Genomic DNA, 16,064 nt, shown 5'->3' on the forward strand with positions numbered 1-16,064 from the left:
GCTCAAAGGGCTATAAAAGAATGCCTGCCCTTTGATCCAGCCATACCATTGCTGGGTTTGTACCCCAAAGAGATCATAGATAAACAGACTTGTACGAAAATATTCATAGCTGCGCTTTTTGTGGTGGCAACAAATTGGAAAAGGAGGGTATGTCCTTCAATTGGGGAATGGCTGAACAAACTGTGGTATATGCGGGTGATGGAATACTATTGTGCTAAAAGGAATAATAAACTGGAGAAGTTCCAGGCGAACTGGAGAGACCTCCGGGAACTGATGCAGAGCGAAAGGAGCAGAGCCAGAAGAACTCTATACACAAAGACTGACATTCTGTGGTAAAATCGAATGTAATGGACCTCTGAACCAGCAGCAATACAATGACCCAGGACAATTCTGAGGGATTTATGGTAAAGATGCTACCCACATTCAGCGGAAGGACTGCGGGAGAGGAAACATATAAGAGAAACAACTGCTTGAACGCATGGGTCGGGGTGGACGTGATTGGGGGTGTGGACTCGAAACTATCACACCAATGTAACTACCAACAATTTGGAAATTGGTCTCGATCAAGGACACATGACAAAACTAGTGGAAATGCGCATGGGTAGGGGGGGCGCGGGGGGGGGAGTTGAAGGGGAAAGGAGGAGCATGAATCATGTAACCATGTTAAAAATGAATATTAATAAATGTAAAAAAAACTAAGTGAAGAAAATAATTTCATAAAAACTACAACTGGATAAGAAGTTAATGACTTCACAAGTCATCAAGAAATAATAATTAAAAAATAAAAAGAATGAAAAAGTAGAAGAGAATATAGAATATCTCATTGGAAAATAAACTGACCTGGAAAGGAGAGATAATATAAGAATTCTGGGGCTACCTAAAAGTTGTGATCAAAAAAAGTCTAGAGGCTAGACATTATTCTTAAGGAAATTATTAAGGAAAATTGCCCAGAAGTTTCTGAACTAAAGGATAAAATAGAAATCTAAAGAAAAAATGACTGGTTATCACCTGAAAGAGGTCCCAAAATGAAAACTCACAGGAACATTATAACTAAATTTCAAGGCTTCCAGTTCAAGAAGAAAATATTACAAGAAAGAAACACATGAAGTACTGTGGAGCTATAGTTAGAATAACATAAAATTTAGCAGCTTCTACACTAAAAGTCCAAAGGGTATGGAATATGATATTCTGAAAAGCAAAGGAGCTGGGTTTGGGAACAAGAATAACACCCAGTAAGTTCTATTGTAATTCTAAAAGGGAAAATGTTAATATTTAATAAATTAAAGTATTTTCAGATATTTTTGAGTAAAAGAACAGACCTGAACAGGAAATTTGACTTTCAAATACAAGAATCAGGAAAAGCATGAAAAGGTAAACATGAAAGAATTGTAAGGGATTTAATAGGTTTAAACAACTTACTGTCTTATATGGAGAAATGCCTTTTTAAAAAAATAAACCCTTACCTTCCATCTTGGAGTCAATACTGTGTATTGGCTCCAAGGCAGAACAGTGGTAAGAGCTAGGCAATGGGGGTTAAGTGACTTGCCTAGGGTCACATAACTAGGAAGTGTCTGAGGCCAGATTTGAACCCAGGACTCTAGGTCTGGCTTTCAATCCACTGAGCCACCCAGCTGCCCCCAACTATTTGTAACTCTTAAGAATGTTATCATTATTAGAGTAGTTAGAAAACAGTATACATAGATATGTCTTCCATTTGAAGTGATTATTATGAAATGATCTCAAAAAATAAAACTGAGTAGATAGAAGTAGAAGGGAGCAAATTATCTCATATAAAAGAGATATGAATGAAAGAACTTCCCCAGTGGAGGGGAAGATGTTGTGTAGGGCAGGCAATGCAGGAACCTTATTCTCATCTGAATTAGGTTAATAAGGGAATCAAATATACATCTAGTTTGGAATAAAAGAATTCTTCTTCTTCTTCTTTTTTTTTTTTTAGCCCTTATCTTCTGTCTTAGAATCAATACTAAAAGCATTGGTTCCAAGGCAGAAAAGTGGTAAGGACTACACAATGGAGGTTAAGTGACTTGCCCAGGGTCACACAGTTAGAAAGTGTCCAAGGCCAGATTGGAACCTAGAACCTTCTGTCTCTAGGCCTGGCTCTCAATCCACTGAGCCACCTACCTGCCCCAAAAAGTATTCTTAACTTGCAGAGAAATAGGAGGACATAAGGATAGGACAAAGGAAGAACTCTTAGAAAGATATTCAATGTTCAGAAGTAAATTAGATTTCTGAGGAGGGATTAGGGCAAAAGGGAGGAGATAAACAGAGAGAGGGCAATAGGAGAGAGGGAAATAAACAACTAATGATTATAACTTTGAATGGAAATGGGATGAGCTTACCTGTAAAATGGAAATGGATAGAAGAATGTTTCAAAAGCCAGAAACTATGTTGTTTTCAAGAAACATTTAAAAACAAAGGGCTTGGGGGCAGCTGGGTAGCTCAGTGGATTGAGAGCCAGGCCTAGAGACAGGAGGTCCTAGGTTCAAATCTGGCCTCAGACACTTACATAGAAGTTAAGGGTTTAAAATAAAAAAAAAATTAAAAAAAAAACAAAAACAAAAACAAAGGGCTGCTACTTCAGCTTTATTCTTCAGCTCATAAAAAAAAAGCAAGAGGAGTGAATGTGATCTCAGGCAAAGTTAAAGCTAAAGCAAATTTAATATTTAATTAAAAGAGATAAGTATGAAAACTATATTATGTTAAAAGGCAACATAGATAATGAATATCAATATCAAATAGATATGCACCCCAAATGCTATAACATCCAAATTTATAAAGGAAAAGGTAAATATGCTAGTAGATAGCAAAACCATAACAGTGAGGGACTTGAATCTTTCCCTTTTAGTATTAGATAAATATAACTAAAAATATAGAAAAGCAGTTAAGGAGATGAATAGAATCTTAGGTAAGTTAGATAGGATAGATATCTGGAGAGAACTGAAAAGGAATAGAAAAGAATATACCTTTTTCTCAGTAGTTCATGGCAACTTTATAAAAACTGATCATATATTAGGGCATAAAAGCCTTAGAGTCAAATGTAGAAAAGCAGAAATATTAAATGTATCTTTTTCATTCCAAGGCAATAAAAATACATTTACTAAGAGGACCATGGAAATAGATTATTAATTATAAATGAAATGATCTAATCTTATAGAATGAATGGGTCAAAGAACAAATCACAGAAACAATAATTTTATTTAAGATGATGAGATATGGCAAACTTATGTGATGTAGCAAAAGTAGTAATTAGAGGAAAATGTATATTTCCTTAAATGCTTACATCAATAAAATAGAGGAGAGGAGTAATGAATTGGGTATGCAACTTTTAAAAACTAGAAAAAGAACAAATTAAAAATCTCCAATTAAACACCAAATTGGAAATCTTGAAATTAAAGGTGAGGTTAATAAAATTTAATGTAAGAAAAGTATTGAATTAATAAATATAAATAGGACAGGGTTTTATTATATATGTATATGTGTGTATACATAGCAATTATTAGGAGTTATTTTCCCCAATTATATGCCAATATACTTAACATCCTAAATGAAACGGAAAAACTTACAAAAATATAAACTGCCTAGACCCGTGTTGGCAAACCTATGGCACACATGCCAAACAAGGCTGCTCCCTTCCACCCCTCCACCACACCTGAGGACATTTTTTCACACCACCTGTCCCTTTGCCCAGTAGCCCAATGGGAGCACTTCCTCCCTCTCCTGTCTGGGGTCACATGTGGCATTAGGGTGCAGTTTGGGCACTTGGCCTCTAAAAGTTTCACCATCACTGGTCTAGACTATCAGAAAAGGAAATAGAATGTCTCAATAATCCTATTTTAGAATGAAAAAATTGAACAGGCCATGAATGAACTGCCTAAGAAAAAAGTATCAGGACTAATGGATTTACAAATGAATTCTACCAAACATTTAAAGATCAACTAATTCCAATATTAAGTAAATTATTTTAAATAATAGTTAATGTGGGAATCCTAACAAATTCCTTTTATGAAACAACTATGGTGCTGATACCTAAACCAAGAACAGCAAAAACAGAGAAACAAAATTATAGACTAATTTGATTAATGAATATAGATGCAAAAATCCTAAATAAAATACTAGCTCAGAGACTATAACAATATATCACAAAAATTATACATTGTGACCAAACAGGACTTATTCCAGGAATGCAGGGATGGCTTAATAGAAGGAAAACTATCAACATAGCTGATTATATCTATAATAAAAGTTTTAAAAAATCATGATTATAAAGAATAGATACAGGAAAAGCATTTGACGAAATATAAGATCCATTCCTATAAAAACACTAGAGAGCACAGAAATAAATGGAGCTTTCCTTAAAATGATAAGTAGAATTTATATACAACCATCAGTAAGCATTATCTGTAATAGAGATAAGTTAGAAGCCTTTCCAGTAACATCAGGGGTAAAGCAAGGATGCCCATTATCACCACTATTATTCAGTATTGTACTAGAATTACCAGTTTCAGTAATGAGAAGAAAAAGAAATTGAAGGAACTAGAATAAACAATGAAGAAACAAAACTATTAATCTTTGCAGATGACATGATGATATACTTAGAGAATCCTAGAGAATCAACTAAAAAACTAACTAAAATAATTAAAAAACTTTAGCAAAATTTCAGGATTATAAAATAAACTCACATAAATCATCAGCAATTTTCTATATTACCACAAAGTCTAGTTAGACTTTGAGATAGAAGGAAAAATTCCACTTAAAATAAGTATGTAATAGAACATAACTGGAAGTCTATCTGCCAAGACAAACTCAGGAAAGCATATGAACAATTACAAAACACTTCTCACACAAATAAGTTAGATCTAAACAATCAGAAAAACATTAATTGCTAATGGGTAGGGCAAGCCGATATAAGAAAGATGATAATTTTACCCAAAGTAATCTATTTATTCAGTGCCATAACAAACTACCAAAAATTATTTCATAGAAGTTAGGAAAAGTAATCATAAAATTCATTTGGAAATACAAAAATTCAAGAATATCAAAGGAATAAACTGGGAAAAATGTCAAGAATGCCTAGAAAGGGAGTAGTGATCAATGGCAATGGTATAGATTAGATACATAATACATGGAAGAAAATGACCACAGTAATCTAGTGTTTGAGAAAAACTGCTAGAAAAAATGGAAATAGTATGACATAAACTATGTATAGATTAATATTCCATACTATATACCAAGATAAGATAAAAATTGATAATTTAGACATAAGTGGTGCTACCATAAGCAAATTAAGGGAACATGCTATAGTTTAACTCTGATCTATTCTTCTAAGGGAAGAATTTGTGACCAAAGAAGAGACTGAAAGCATTACAGGTTGTAAAATAGATTATTTTGATGACATTAAATTAAAAATGTTTTGGAAAAACAAAACCAATGCAACCAAGATTAGAAAAAACAGAAAACTGCAGGGTGAAATTTTATAGTATCTCTGACAAAGGCCTTATTTCTCAAATATATGGAAAACTGAGTCAAATATTATTCCCCTACTGATAAATGGTCAAAGGATATGAAAAGGCAGTGGCAGTTTTCAGATAAAGAAATCAAAATTATCTATTGCCATATGAAAAACTGCTCCAAATCACTAATGACAAGAAAATTGCAAATTAAAATAACTCTGAGGCATAACCTCACACCTATCAGTTTGGTTTATATGACAGAAAAGGAAAATGACAAATGTTGCAGAGGATTTGGGAAACTTTGGACACTAATGCACCACTGGTGGAGTTGTGAGTTGATCTAGCCATTCTGGAGAGCAATTTGGAACTATGTCCCAAAGGCTATAAAATTGTGTATACTCTTTGATCCAGCAATACCACTACTAGTGGCATCTGTGTTCTAAAGAGATTTTTAAAAAAGGAGAGAAAGGAATATTTATAGCAGCTCTTTTTGTCATTGCAGAAAATTGGAGATTGGGGAAATGCCTGTCAATTGTGGAATACCTGAACAAGTTAGACTATATGAACAAGTAATAGAATACTATTGTAACATAAGAAATAATAAAATGGGCAATTTCAGAAAACCCTGGAAAGACTTATATGAACTGATGCAAAGTGAAGTGAGTAGAATCAGGAGAATATTGTATACAGTAACAGCAATTAAGTTTATAACTGAGTGGAATAAGAGTTCTATAGAATTATAAAAGGCTTCAGATGAGCTGTTGATATTCTTTCACAGTGAGTACTGACTCTTACTTTCTAACTGTTGTTTATCCTTTGTTTCTAAGAGGACCAATCCTCTTTGGTTGTCAGCAGCCTTACTCTATCTTCCAGTCATCTAAGTCCAGTGGCAACACAAAAGTCAAGATGACTAGTGATGGCCCAGGATGCATTGGATGACCTCAGCATCTTTGATGTCTGACCAAGCTCTAAGTGCTCCACAACACCTGTTTCAGCTCCCTTCATGGTTATTGGAAGAAAATGTTCTCATCTGCCTATTCCACTGGGTGAAGTCTTCACATACTTGGAGTAGACATCTTCCTAACTCACCAGTGGATATGAAGCCTGTTAGTTACCCTCAAATTGGTTTAGCTAGCCTGCTGAAATGGTTTTATTGGGGTGTGGCCACTATGCATCCTATAGCTTCTTAGAGCCACAGGTAAAAGTTGGATGAAAGGTTTAATGAACAACCCTAAATTGGTTCCAGCAACCCCTTACACTAGAGGTGCTAGTCCTCACTGAATACCCCACATAACCCACTTTCATGATATAAGAAATTATACAAGGACTTGCCCCTTCTAGAGGTTCTTGAATGTTAAACTACTTTTAATCTCCCCTGGTTTTTGCTATCTTTTGAGGGGAAATTTCCTTATCAATGCTCTTTTACTCCATTAATTTTATACCTACCTACTGGGTCCTCATCCTTGAGGACAGTGTGTCTGCTATCAATCCTGGTCTTTAGCAATACCTTACCTTTCCAATGTCTTTGAGGATGCTGTAGTTTTCAAAGAAGGCATCTCCAGAAGTGATGGTTTCATCTCCAGTCAACATTTTAAAGGTGCTGGTTTTTCCTGCTCCATTGAAGCCAAGGAGCCCAAAGCACTCCCCTTTTTGGATTGCAAAAGAGAGTCTATCCACAGCGAGGACAGGTATCCACTTAAAATACACCTGAGAAAATGCAAAACATAATAACAGAATTGATCCCATCTTTTCCAAGAAATATTTCAAGGACAGCTTCACAAAAATTGTTCTCCCTTCTTCTCTTCCCTGATTGCAGACAGAATGAACTAAACTTGTGGCATCTCTGACATGCCTTTGACGGAACAATATTGATCACTGTTTAACTTTACCTTCACAAGATCCTTAACAACTAATGGGCTGTTCAAAGCTGACAGCATATGTGAAGGGCATTCTTGGATTTTCTTCTTCTCATTTGCTACATCTTCATCTTCAGGCTTCTGTTGTACTTCAACCTATATTTCCAAGACAAAGATTAATGATGTGGATAACTTGCCCAGTCTGATCTAGAGTGAAGAACTGATAGAGGAGGGTAAAAGAAAAACTCTTAGTAAGGTTACAGAAGTTCTGTGAAAGGCTTTAAAGGAAGTTTCACACATCACCAAAAATTAATATCCTTCCAATTCAGTACCTTATTCTGGTTTAACTGTTGAACTGTAGGTCTTCGTTGCCACATTGGGTAACCCCAGTAAAGTAAATGAGTGCAACAGTTTCTTAGTTTCCAGAAGTATTTTTCAATTAAACAAAGCAAGAGGAGATAAAAGAAGCCTGTGGCAACCATGGCAGTCAGAAATTTTAAATTCCCATCATCTTTCCATTCAAAGAAATCATTCACAATATCTGGGAAGGAGAAAAGAGAGAGTGCTCTACTTTTTTATTATTTTTAGAAAGGTTTCCCAACCTATGGTCTGATAACAGGACTGTTACATAAGGAACACATTATGAAAGCAGAGTGCATATAAATATTCAATATTGTAAAATATAATTTTTGTAAAATAATATAAAATAATGCTTGCATTTTATGATTATTAGACATATTCCCATATTTTAAGCATGGATCTCAAATTCTCCCTTCAAGATTTTTAATAGGATGCAGAACTCAAGAGGTCTATAGCTCTGTAACAGATCTCAATGAAACAAGATCTGTAGCACAGATTTCAGTCAAAGCAAGGAGTTAATTGCTCACTTTTTGGCAGGAGTGCAAAATTACTAATAGTACCCAGTTATTGCTCAACAATATTTATTGGCCTAAAAGTCCTAGTTAATTAATCAATAAACATTTTAAAGCACCTACTATATGTCATGGAATGTGCTAAGAGCTAAAGATACAAAAAGATAGTCCCTGGCCTCAAGGAACTTACAATCTAACGGGAGAGACAACATGCAAATAAACATATATAAAGTGAGTTGTATATAGGATAAATAAGAACTCACTAACAGAGAGAGATCAATGGAATTATATGAAGCTAGGAGAACCTTCTTATAGAAGGTGGTATTTATATAGGTTTAAAGGAAGTCAGGGAGGTCAATGGTTGGAGTAGGTGAGGGAGAGTATTTCAGGCTGGGGACAACCAAAGGGAATCACCATAACTAAGAGATAGAGTGTCTTGTTTATGGAATAGTCAGGAATCTAGTGTCATTGGGTCAAAGAATATGTTTTAGGAAGCAAGATATAAAAGGACTGGAAAGGCTACAGGGAAGTAGGTTATAAAGCATTTTGAATGCCAAACAGTATTTTATATTTGCTTTTGGAGGCAAAAGGAAATCATTGGAGATTGCTGAATGGGGAGGGTGAGTAACCTGATCAAACCTGTGTTCCAGGAAAATCACTTTAGTAATTGAATGGAACCCTGAATAGGGGAGAGACTTAGGAAGGCAGACCCATTAGCAGGTTAATGCAATAAAGTGATGAGAGCCTGCACCAGAGTGGTATCACTATCAAAGAGAAGGAAGTAAATTCAAGAAATGTTTTAAAAATGAAATTGACAGGCTTTGGGAACATATTGGCTATGAGAGGAGTGTGTGTGAGACATAGTGAGGAGTTCAGGATAACTAAGATTACAAACCTGAGAGTCTGAGAGGATGATATTGCCCTCCTAGAAAAAATATAAGCCAGAGTGAGGGAGGGTTTAGGGAAAAGAAAAATGAGTTCATTATTGGATATATTGAATGTAAGGTGTCTACTCAACATCCAGTTTGAGATGTCATGATAGTTGGAGATGCAAGATGAGGTCAGTAGAGAGATTGGGGCAGGAAAGGTAGATTTAAGAATTATCAGCATAGAGATGGTAATTAAATCTATGGGAGCTGTTGAAATCACCAAGTAAAGAAAAGAGTCCCAGAACCTAACTCCAAGGGACACCTATGGTTTGAGGGTATGATCTGGAAGAAATTTCAGCAAAGAAGATAAAGGAAAATAATCTGAGAGACAGTAAGAAAACCAGGAAAAAGTGGTGCCCCAAAAACCTAGAGAAAAGAGTGTCAAGGAGATGGTGATCTGCAGTGTCAAATAGCATGCAGAGAGATCAAGGAGAATGGAATAGGAAAAAGGCCATTGGATTTGGCAACTAGGAGGCCATTGGTAACTTTAGAGTTGGCAGTTTCAATGGAATAAAAAGGTTGGAAGCTATATAGGAAGCAGGTAAGAAGAGAATGAAAAGTAAGTAGAGGCACCTATTATATATTTTGACTTTTTAAGAAGTTGAACCACAAAGGGCAGAAGACATATAGGATGATAGTGGCAATGGAACTTCTAGCAATCTCTCCCTGCCCTCAATCAGCCTCTTTTCTTTCTTCTTAAAAAAGGCAGAAAAAAACACCCCCAAAAGGAAAAAACTCAACCCTGTTGTATGTGCTATGACCTTATGGTGGGAAAGTTAGTCTAGATATGAAATATCCTGGTATCTGTTGTAGCCAACTAAAGACCTAATAAATTATATATATATATATATATATATATATATATATATATATATATATATAGTCACTTCATCGTGTGAAACACAGGTGAAGGAGGAGAAAGTGGTAGAAGGCATTTGAGTGGTAGGCAATAGGAAGAGGGGAGAAGAGGTAATTCATGGTGAATAACTTCAATTATTTTAGTAGAACATGAGGTAAGGTACTCAGCTAAGAGAAGAGGAGGCAGGAAAGCCATGGAAGATTTGAAGACGGATGAAAAGTTTTGGAAGAGCTATGATGGCAAGTGGAGTAGTGAGTTGATAAAAGAGGTATAAAAGGATTGAGCAGCAGTAGTAAGGGTCCAGATGTAGTTATGTAACATAAATTTGTAATGTATTCAGTTAGAACCATTCATTCATTCATCCATTAATTCATTCAGCCTTATGTGCATAGAAGCAAAGGTAATGAATGACCAGTGATCCAAAGTTGAAGCTTGCTTGAACATAACTGGTGATATGATATAGGTGCTAGGAATTCAAGACAAGAGAAAGTGTAGAGTTGAACTGGTTCAGCAAGGGGTCAAGATATGAAGAGGAGAAGAGGGTGGCTAGTGCAGGAGAAAAGGCCTAGAAGAGAATTGAAGAGTCAAGGAACTAGAAGTTATGGTGTGGGTGAAGAGTTAAGGTTATGTAAGGGAAGGCAGAGGGAGAGGTAAAAAGTCAATAGATTCAAATGAAGGTTTTTAAAGAAAGGGGAGATATGGGCATGTTTATAGGCAGTAGGAAACGAGTCAGCAGTCAGGGAATGATTGAAAACATGGATAGGGGGAATTTAGAATTCTTGAACATGGAGGTGGTATGTTTGTGGGTGGGGCAAGATCAATGGTATAACCATCTTTGTGTGTGGCCAAGGTGGAGTTGTGGTAAGTTGGTTGAGGAACTGAGAGATATAAGTATTTGAGGGAAAATCAGTATGTATGTTGAATGCCCTGGAGGAGTGAAAAATTATAAGCAGATATCCAACTCATTGAAGAAGGAAAGGCAAATAACCTTGAGATCTGTAGACAAAAATTACTGGAATTTTGATTAGGTGGTAGATATGAATAGAATGAACTTCAAAAGAATAGTGGTTACTGAATGATAGAGGAAAGGGAAGCAAGATGTATTCTAACTCCTGCCTTGACCAGTGAGCCAAGGAGAATGAGTGGATATAGCCAATACTGGAAAAGGTAGCCAGGGAGACTATCTCATCAGGAGAAATCCAGGTTTTAGTATGAGTTATGAAATGGAAAGAAAGAGGAAAAAATTTAAGATGAAGGGAAGTTAATTGTCTATGGAACAGGCATTCCAGAGGGCACAATAAAAAGACTAGGTATTTAGAATGAAATTTTGGGGTGAAAGATTTGAGAGGAACAATAATGAAGAACAGGGTGGTAAGGAGGGTGGATTGGGATATGGATAATTATGTACAGGAGTTCATAGTCACTAACAAATGAAGGATATGACAAGGTATACAAATGTTCAGCATTGAGTGAAAAACATCACTTTTCTACCCTCAAAGGATAGATACAGCAGGAGATGAGAGACCTGAAGTCAAAGGATGGCTTAATTTCTTTCTACTAGAGGTTCTCTACATCCCATTTGGGAGACTAATTTGGCAGGAGGAGGTAGAAGATGCTTAATGTACTTCAAATTCTTAAGAAAAACCTGTATCTCATTCCCCATGACTTTATGATCATCTTGAATTTGCCTCATATCTTCTGAAACCTCAAAGTACTTCATATTCCTTCAGATAGGGAAATACTTTCTGTATTGAGATATGCCCTAATGATACTCCAGCCTTTCTCCACTGCATCCTTTTGTCTTTGGGTTTTTATAACACTGCTCTGTCTTTGTTCTTTTCCTACATGTCTGAATAATCATTCCCATTCTCCTTTACTGGATCATCATCCATGTTCCTAGACACATATGGATGGGGACATTTCAAGACCCTCTCACCTCATCTCTATACTTTTTTTTGATCTTGCCAAATCCCACGAATTCAACTATTGTCTATATGCAGATGGCTCTCAGATATGAATTTTTCTCCTAAGCTCCAACTCCTTATCTTCACCAGAATATACCATGTTGAACTAAACTTGTTTTTCTACCTAAACCCACCCTCTTCTCCTAACTTTCCTATTTTTTCCAGGGCACTGCTATTCTTCTAGTCACCCAGGTTTACAAGCTAGAAGTCATCCTTGAACTCTTTGTTCCTATCTTCTATTTGCAAATTATTTGCTAAATCTTGTTAATTCTACCATATCTATCCCTTTCTCCCCGCAAACACCAAAATGACCTGATTCAGACATCCATTATCTTCTGGACTATTGTAATTGCCTCCGAATTGTCACCAGAGTATCCATCATTTCTCCAATTCATTCTCAACACAGATGCTAAATTGGTATTCATATAGAACAGGTCTGATAAAATAATTTCCCAGATGCTTACCAAATAATATTTGTAAAGCACTGAGTACAGTGCCTGACACATAGTAAGCACATCATGAGTGCTGGTTCCCTTCCTTTTCTTTTCCCCCAACTCAAAAAATTCCAGTACCTCCCCTTTTGCCTCTAGAATAAAATACAAAATTCTCTGTTTGATATTTAGAGCCCTTTACATTATAGCTCAAGCATATCTTTCCAGGTTGGTTACACATGACTTAGCTTCAAATACATTCTATTTCAGTAGAATTGGTTTCCTTGCTGTTTACCTTACATAACATTCTGTCTGCCACTTCTGTATCCTTGCTCTCAGACTGTCCTTTACAACTACAATAATTTCCCTCGTCACTAGCACCACTTGGAAATCCTAGTTCTCTTTAAGATTCAGCTCAAAGACTATCTCATTCAAGAAGCCTTCCATGCATTTCAAAATTTAGTAGCCTCCCTTACTAATATCACTTTTTCTTAATTTTGTATAAATGCTCTTTGTGCACATTTGTGAATATGTTGTATCCTCCAAGCAGAATGTAAGATCTAAAAAGGGAGAAGTTAACTAATTTTATATTTCTGTCCTTAACCTGGCACAGTTCCTGGAACACAATGCATATTTAATAAATGCTTCTTCACTGACTCCATCCACTCTCTAATTTCTGCTCTAAAATAGGGACAGATAGAGGTAGGGGAAGTTTGAGGTGGAGTACTTTAAAACCTGGGCCTGAAGGAACAAAGGGTACTTACATTCATCTGCGCAATGAGTGCCTCCAAAAAGGTCACACATTTTGTTGTTCTTGGATTTGTCAAAAAGTCTTCGAATGGATACCCCCAAAGTATGACCAGGAAGCAGCAGGAATGAATCAGTCAGAATGTAAGAGTAGTTTCCCATCTCTATCACTGTGATGGAAAGGTGGTTGATTAGCTTTCACTGTAGAACATATAATTCTGCAGGGCAACCAAATAAAGCCATTGAAGTTCCCAGTGGCAACATATATATGGTTTTCCTTAAACAGTAATCAGAGTTCTTCAAGAGGTTTTTTTAAAAACATTTAATAATTCTTATTTTTTAGAAAAGTTAACATAGTTACATGATTCATGCTCTTACTTTCCCCTTCATCCCCCAACATCCCCTCCCATAGCTGATGCGCATTTCCACTGGCTTTAACATGTGTCATTGATCAAGACCTATTTCCAAATTGTTGATAGTTGCATTGGTGTGGTCATTTCGAGTCTACATCCCCAATCATGTCCTCCTCAACCCATGTGTTCAAGCAGTTGCTTTTCTGCTGTGTTTCCTCTCCTGAAGTTCTTCCTCTGAATGTGGTAGCTTTCTTTTCCATAAGTCCCTCAGAATTGTCCTGAGTCATTGCATTGCTGCTAGTACAGAAGTCCATTATATTCGGTTTTACCACAGTGTATCATTCTCTGTGTACAATGTTCTTCTGGCTCTGCTCCTTTCACTCTGCATCAATTCCTGGAGGTCTTTCCAGTTCACATGGAATTCCTCTAGTTTATTATTCCTTTGAGCACAATAGTATTCCATCACCAGCATATACCACAATTTGTTCAGCCATTCCCCAATTGAAGGGCATGCCCTCATTTTCCAGTTTTTTGCTACCACAAAAAGTGCAGCTATAAATATTTTTGTACAAGTCTGTTTATCTATGATCTCTTTGGGGTACAGACCCAACAATGGTATGGCTGGATCAAAGGGCAGACATTCTTTTATAGCCCTTTGAGCATAGTTCCAAATTGCCATCCAGAATGGTTGGATCAGTTCACAACTCCACCAGCAATGCATTAATGTCCCAATTTTGCCACATCCCCTCCAATATTCATTACTCTCTCCTGCTATAATTTTAGCCAATCTGCTAGGTTTAAGGTGATACCTCAGAGTTGTTTTGATTTGCATTTCTCTAATTATTAGAGATTTAGAACACTTTCTCATGTGCTTATTGATACTTTTGATTTCTTTATCTGAAAATTGCCTATTCATGTCCCTTGCCCATTTATTGATTGGGGAATGGCTTGATTTTTATACAATTGATTTAACTCCTTGTATATTTGAGTAATTAGACCCCTGCCAGAGTTTTTTGTTATAAAGATTTTTTCCCAAATTATTGTTTCCCTTCTGATTTTGCTTGCATTGTTTTTGTTTGTACAAAAGCTTTTTACTTTAATATAATCAAAATAATTTATTTTACATTTTGTAGTTTTCTCTAACTCTTGCTTGGTTTTAAAATCTTTCCTTTCCCAGGGATCTGACAGGTATGCTATTCTGTATTCACTTAATTTATTTATAGTTTCCCTCTTTATATTCAAGTCATTCACCCATTCTGAATTTATCTTGGTGTAGGGTGTGAGATGTTGATCTAAACCTAATCTCTCCCATATTGTTTTCCAAATTTCCCAGCAGTTTTTGTCAAATAGTGGATTTTTGTCCCAAAAGTTGGGCTCTTTGGGTTTATCATACACTGTCTTGCTGACATCACTTACACCATGTCTATTCCACTGCTCCTCCCTTCTGTCTCTTAGCCAGTACCATATCTTTTTGATGGTCTCTGCTTTATAATATAGTTTAATATCTGGTACTGCTAGGCCACCTTCCTTCACTTTTTTTTCATTATTTCCCTTGATATTCTTGATCTGTTGTTCTTCCAAATGAACTTTGTTATAATTTTTTCTAATTCAGTAAAAAAGTTTTTTGGTAGTTTGATAGGTATGGCACTAAATAGGTAAATTAATTTGGGTAGAATGGTCATTTTTATTATGTTAACTCATCCTACCCATGAGCAATCAATGTTTTTCCAATTGTTTAGATCTAGTTTTATTTGTTTGGAAAGTGTTTTGTAGTTGTTTTTGTATAATTCCTGTGTTTGTTTTGGTTGATAGATTCCTAAGTATTTTATATTGTCTAGGGTGATTTTAAATGGTCTTTCTCTTTCTACCTCTTGCTGCTGTGATGTGTTGGAGACATATAGAAATGCTGATGATTTATGTGCATTTATTTTGTATCCTGCAACTTTGCTAAAGTTATTGATTATTTCTACAAGCATCTTAGTTGATTCTCTAGGATTTTTAAAATAGACCATCATCTGTAAAGAGTGATAGCTTAGTCTCCTCATTGCCTATTTTGATACCTTCAATTTTTTTTCTTCTCTAATTGCTACTGCTAGTGTTTCTAGCACAATGTTGAATAATAGAGGTGATAATGGGCATCCTTATTTCACTCCTGATCTTATTGGGAAGGCTTCTAATTTATCCCCATTGCATAAGATGCTTGTTGATGGTTTTAGGTATATACTGTTTATTATTTTTAGGAAAGGACCTTCTATTCCTAAACTTTCTAGTGTTTTCAGTAGGAATAGGTGTTGTATTTTGTCAAAAGTTTTTTCAGCATCTATTGAGATAATCACGTGGTTTTTGTTGGTTTGCTTGTTGATATGGTCAATAATGTGGATGGTTTTCCTAATGTTGAACCCTCCTTGCATTCCTGGTATAAATCCCACCTGATCATGGTGGATAATCCTCTTGATCACTTTCTAGAGTCTTTTTGCTAGTATTCTATTTAAGATTTTTGCATCTATGTTCATTAGGGAAATTAGTTGGTAGTTTTCTTTCTCTGTTTTTGATCTACCTGGCTTTGGAATCAGTACCATATT

The 16,064-nt window shown here is 35.8% G+C and overlaps 1 protein-coding gene across 1 annotated transcript in view; it reads right to left on the bottom strand.

Moving 5' to 3' along the window:
• LOC123249930 (phospholipid-transporting ATPase ABCA3-like) overlaps positions 1-16,064 on the bottom strand; it is a 306,282-nt gene that overhangs the window by 35,328 nt on the left and 254,890 nt on the right. Inside the window, exons 22-25 of the mRNA XM_044679017.1 lie at positions 13,147-13,299; positions 7,660-7,868; positions 7,361-7,483; positions 6,984-7,178 (exon numbers count right to left, since the gene is read on the bottom strand). Coding sequence (XP_044534952.1) covers positions 6,984-7,178; positions 7,361-7,483; positions 7,660-7,868; positions 13,147-13,299 — 680 coding nt within the window. The remainder of the gene's footprint in view (positions 1-6,983; positions 7,179-7,360; positions 7,484-7,659; positions 7,869-13,146; positions 13,300-16,064) is intronic.

The sequence above is a fragment of the Gracilinanus agilis genome, chromosome 1 (assembly GCF_016433145.1).
Source record: "Gracilinanus agilis isolate LMUSP501 chromosome 1, AgileGrace, whole genome shotgun sequence".
NCBI classification, from domain to species: Eukaryota; Metazoa; Chordata; class Mammalia; order Didelphimorphia; family Didelphidae; genus Gracilinanus; species Gracilinanus agilis.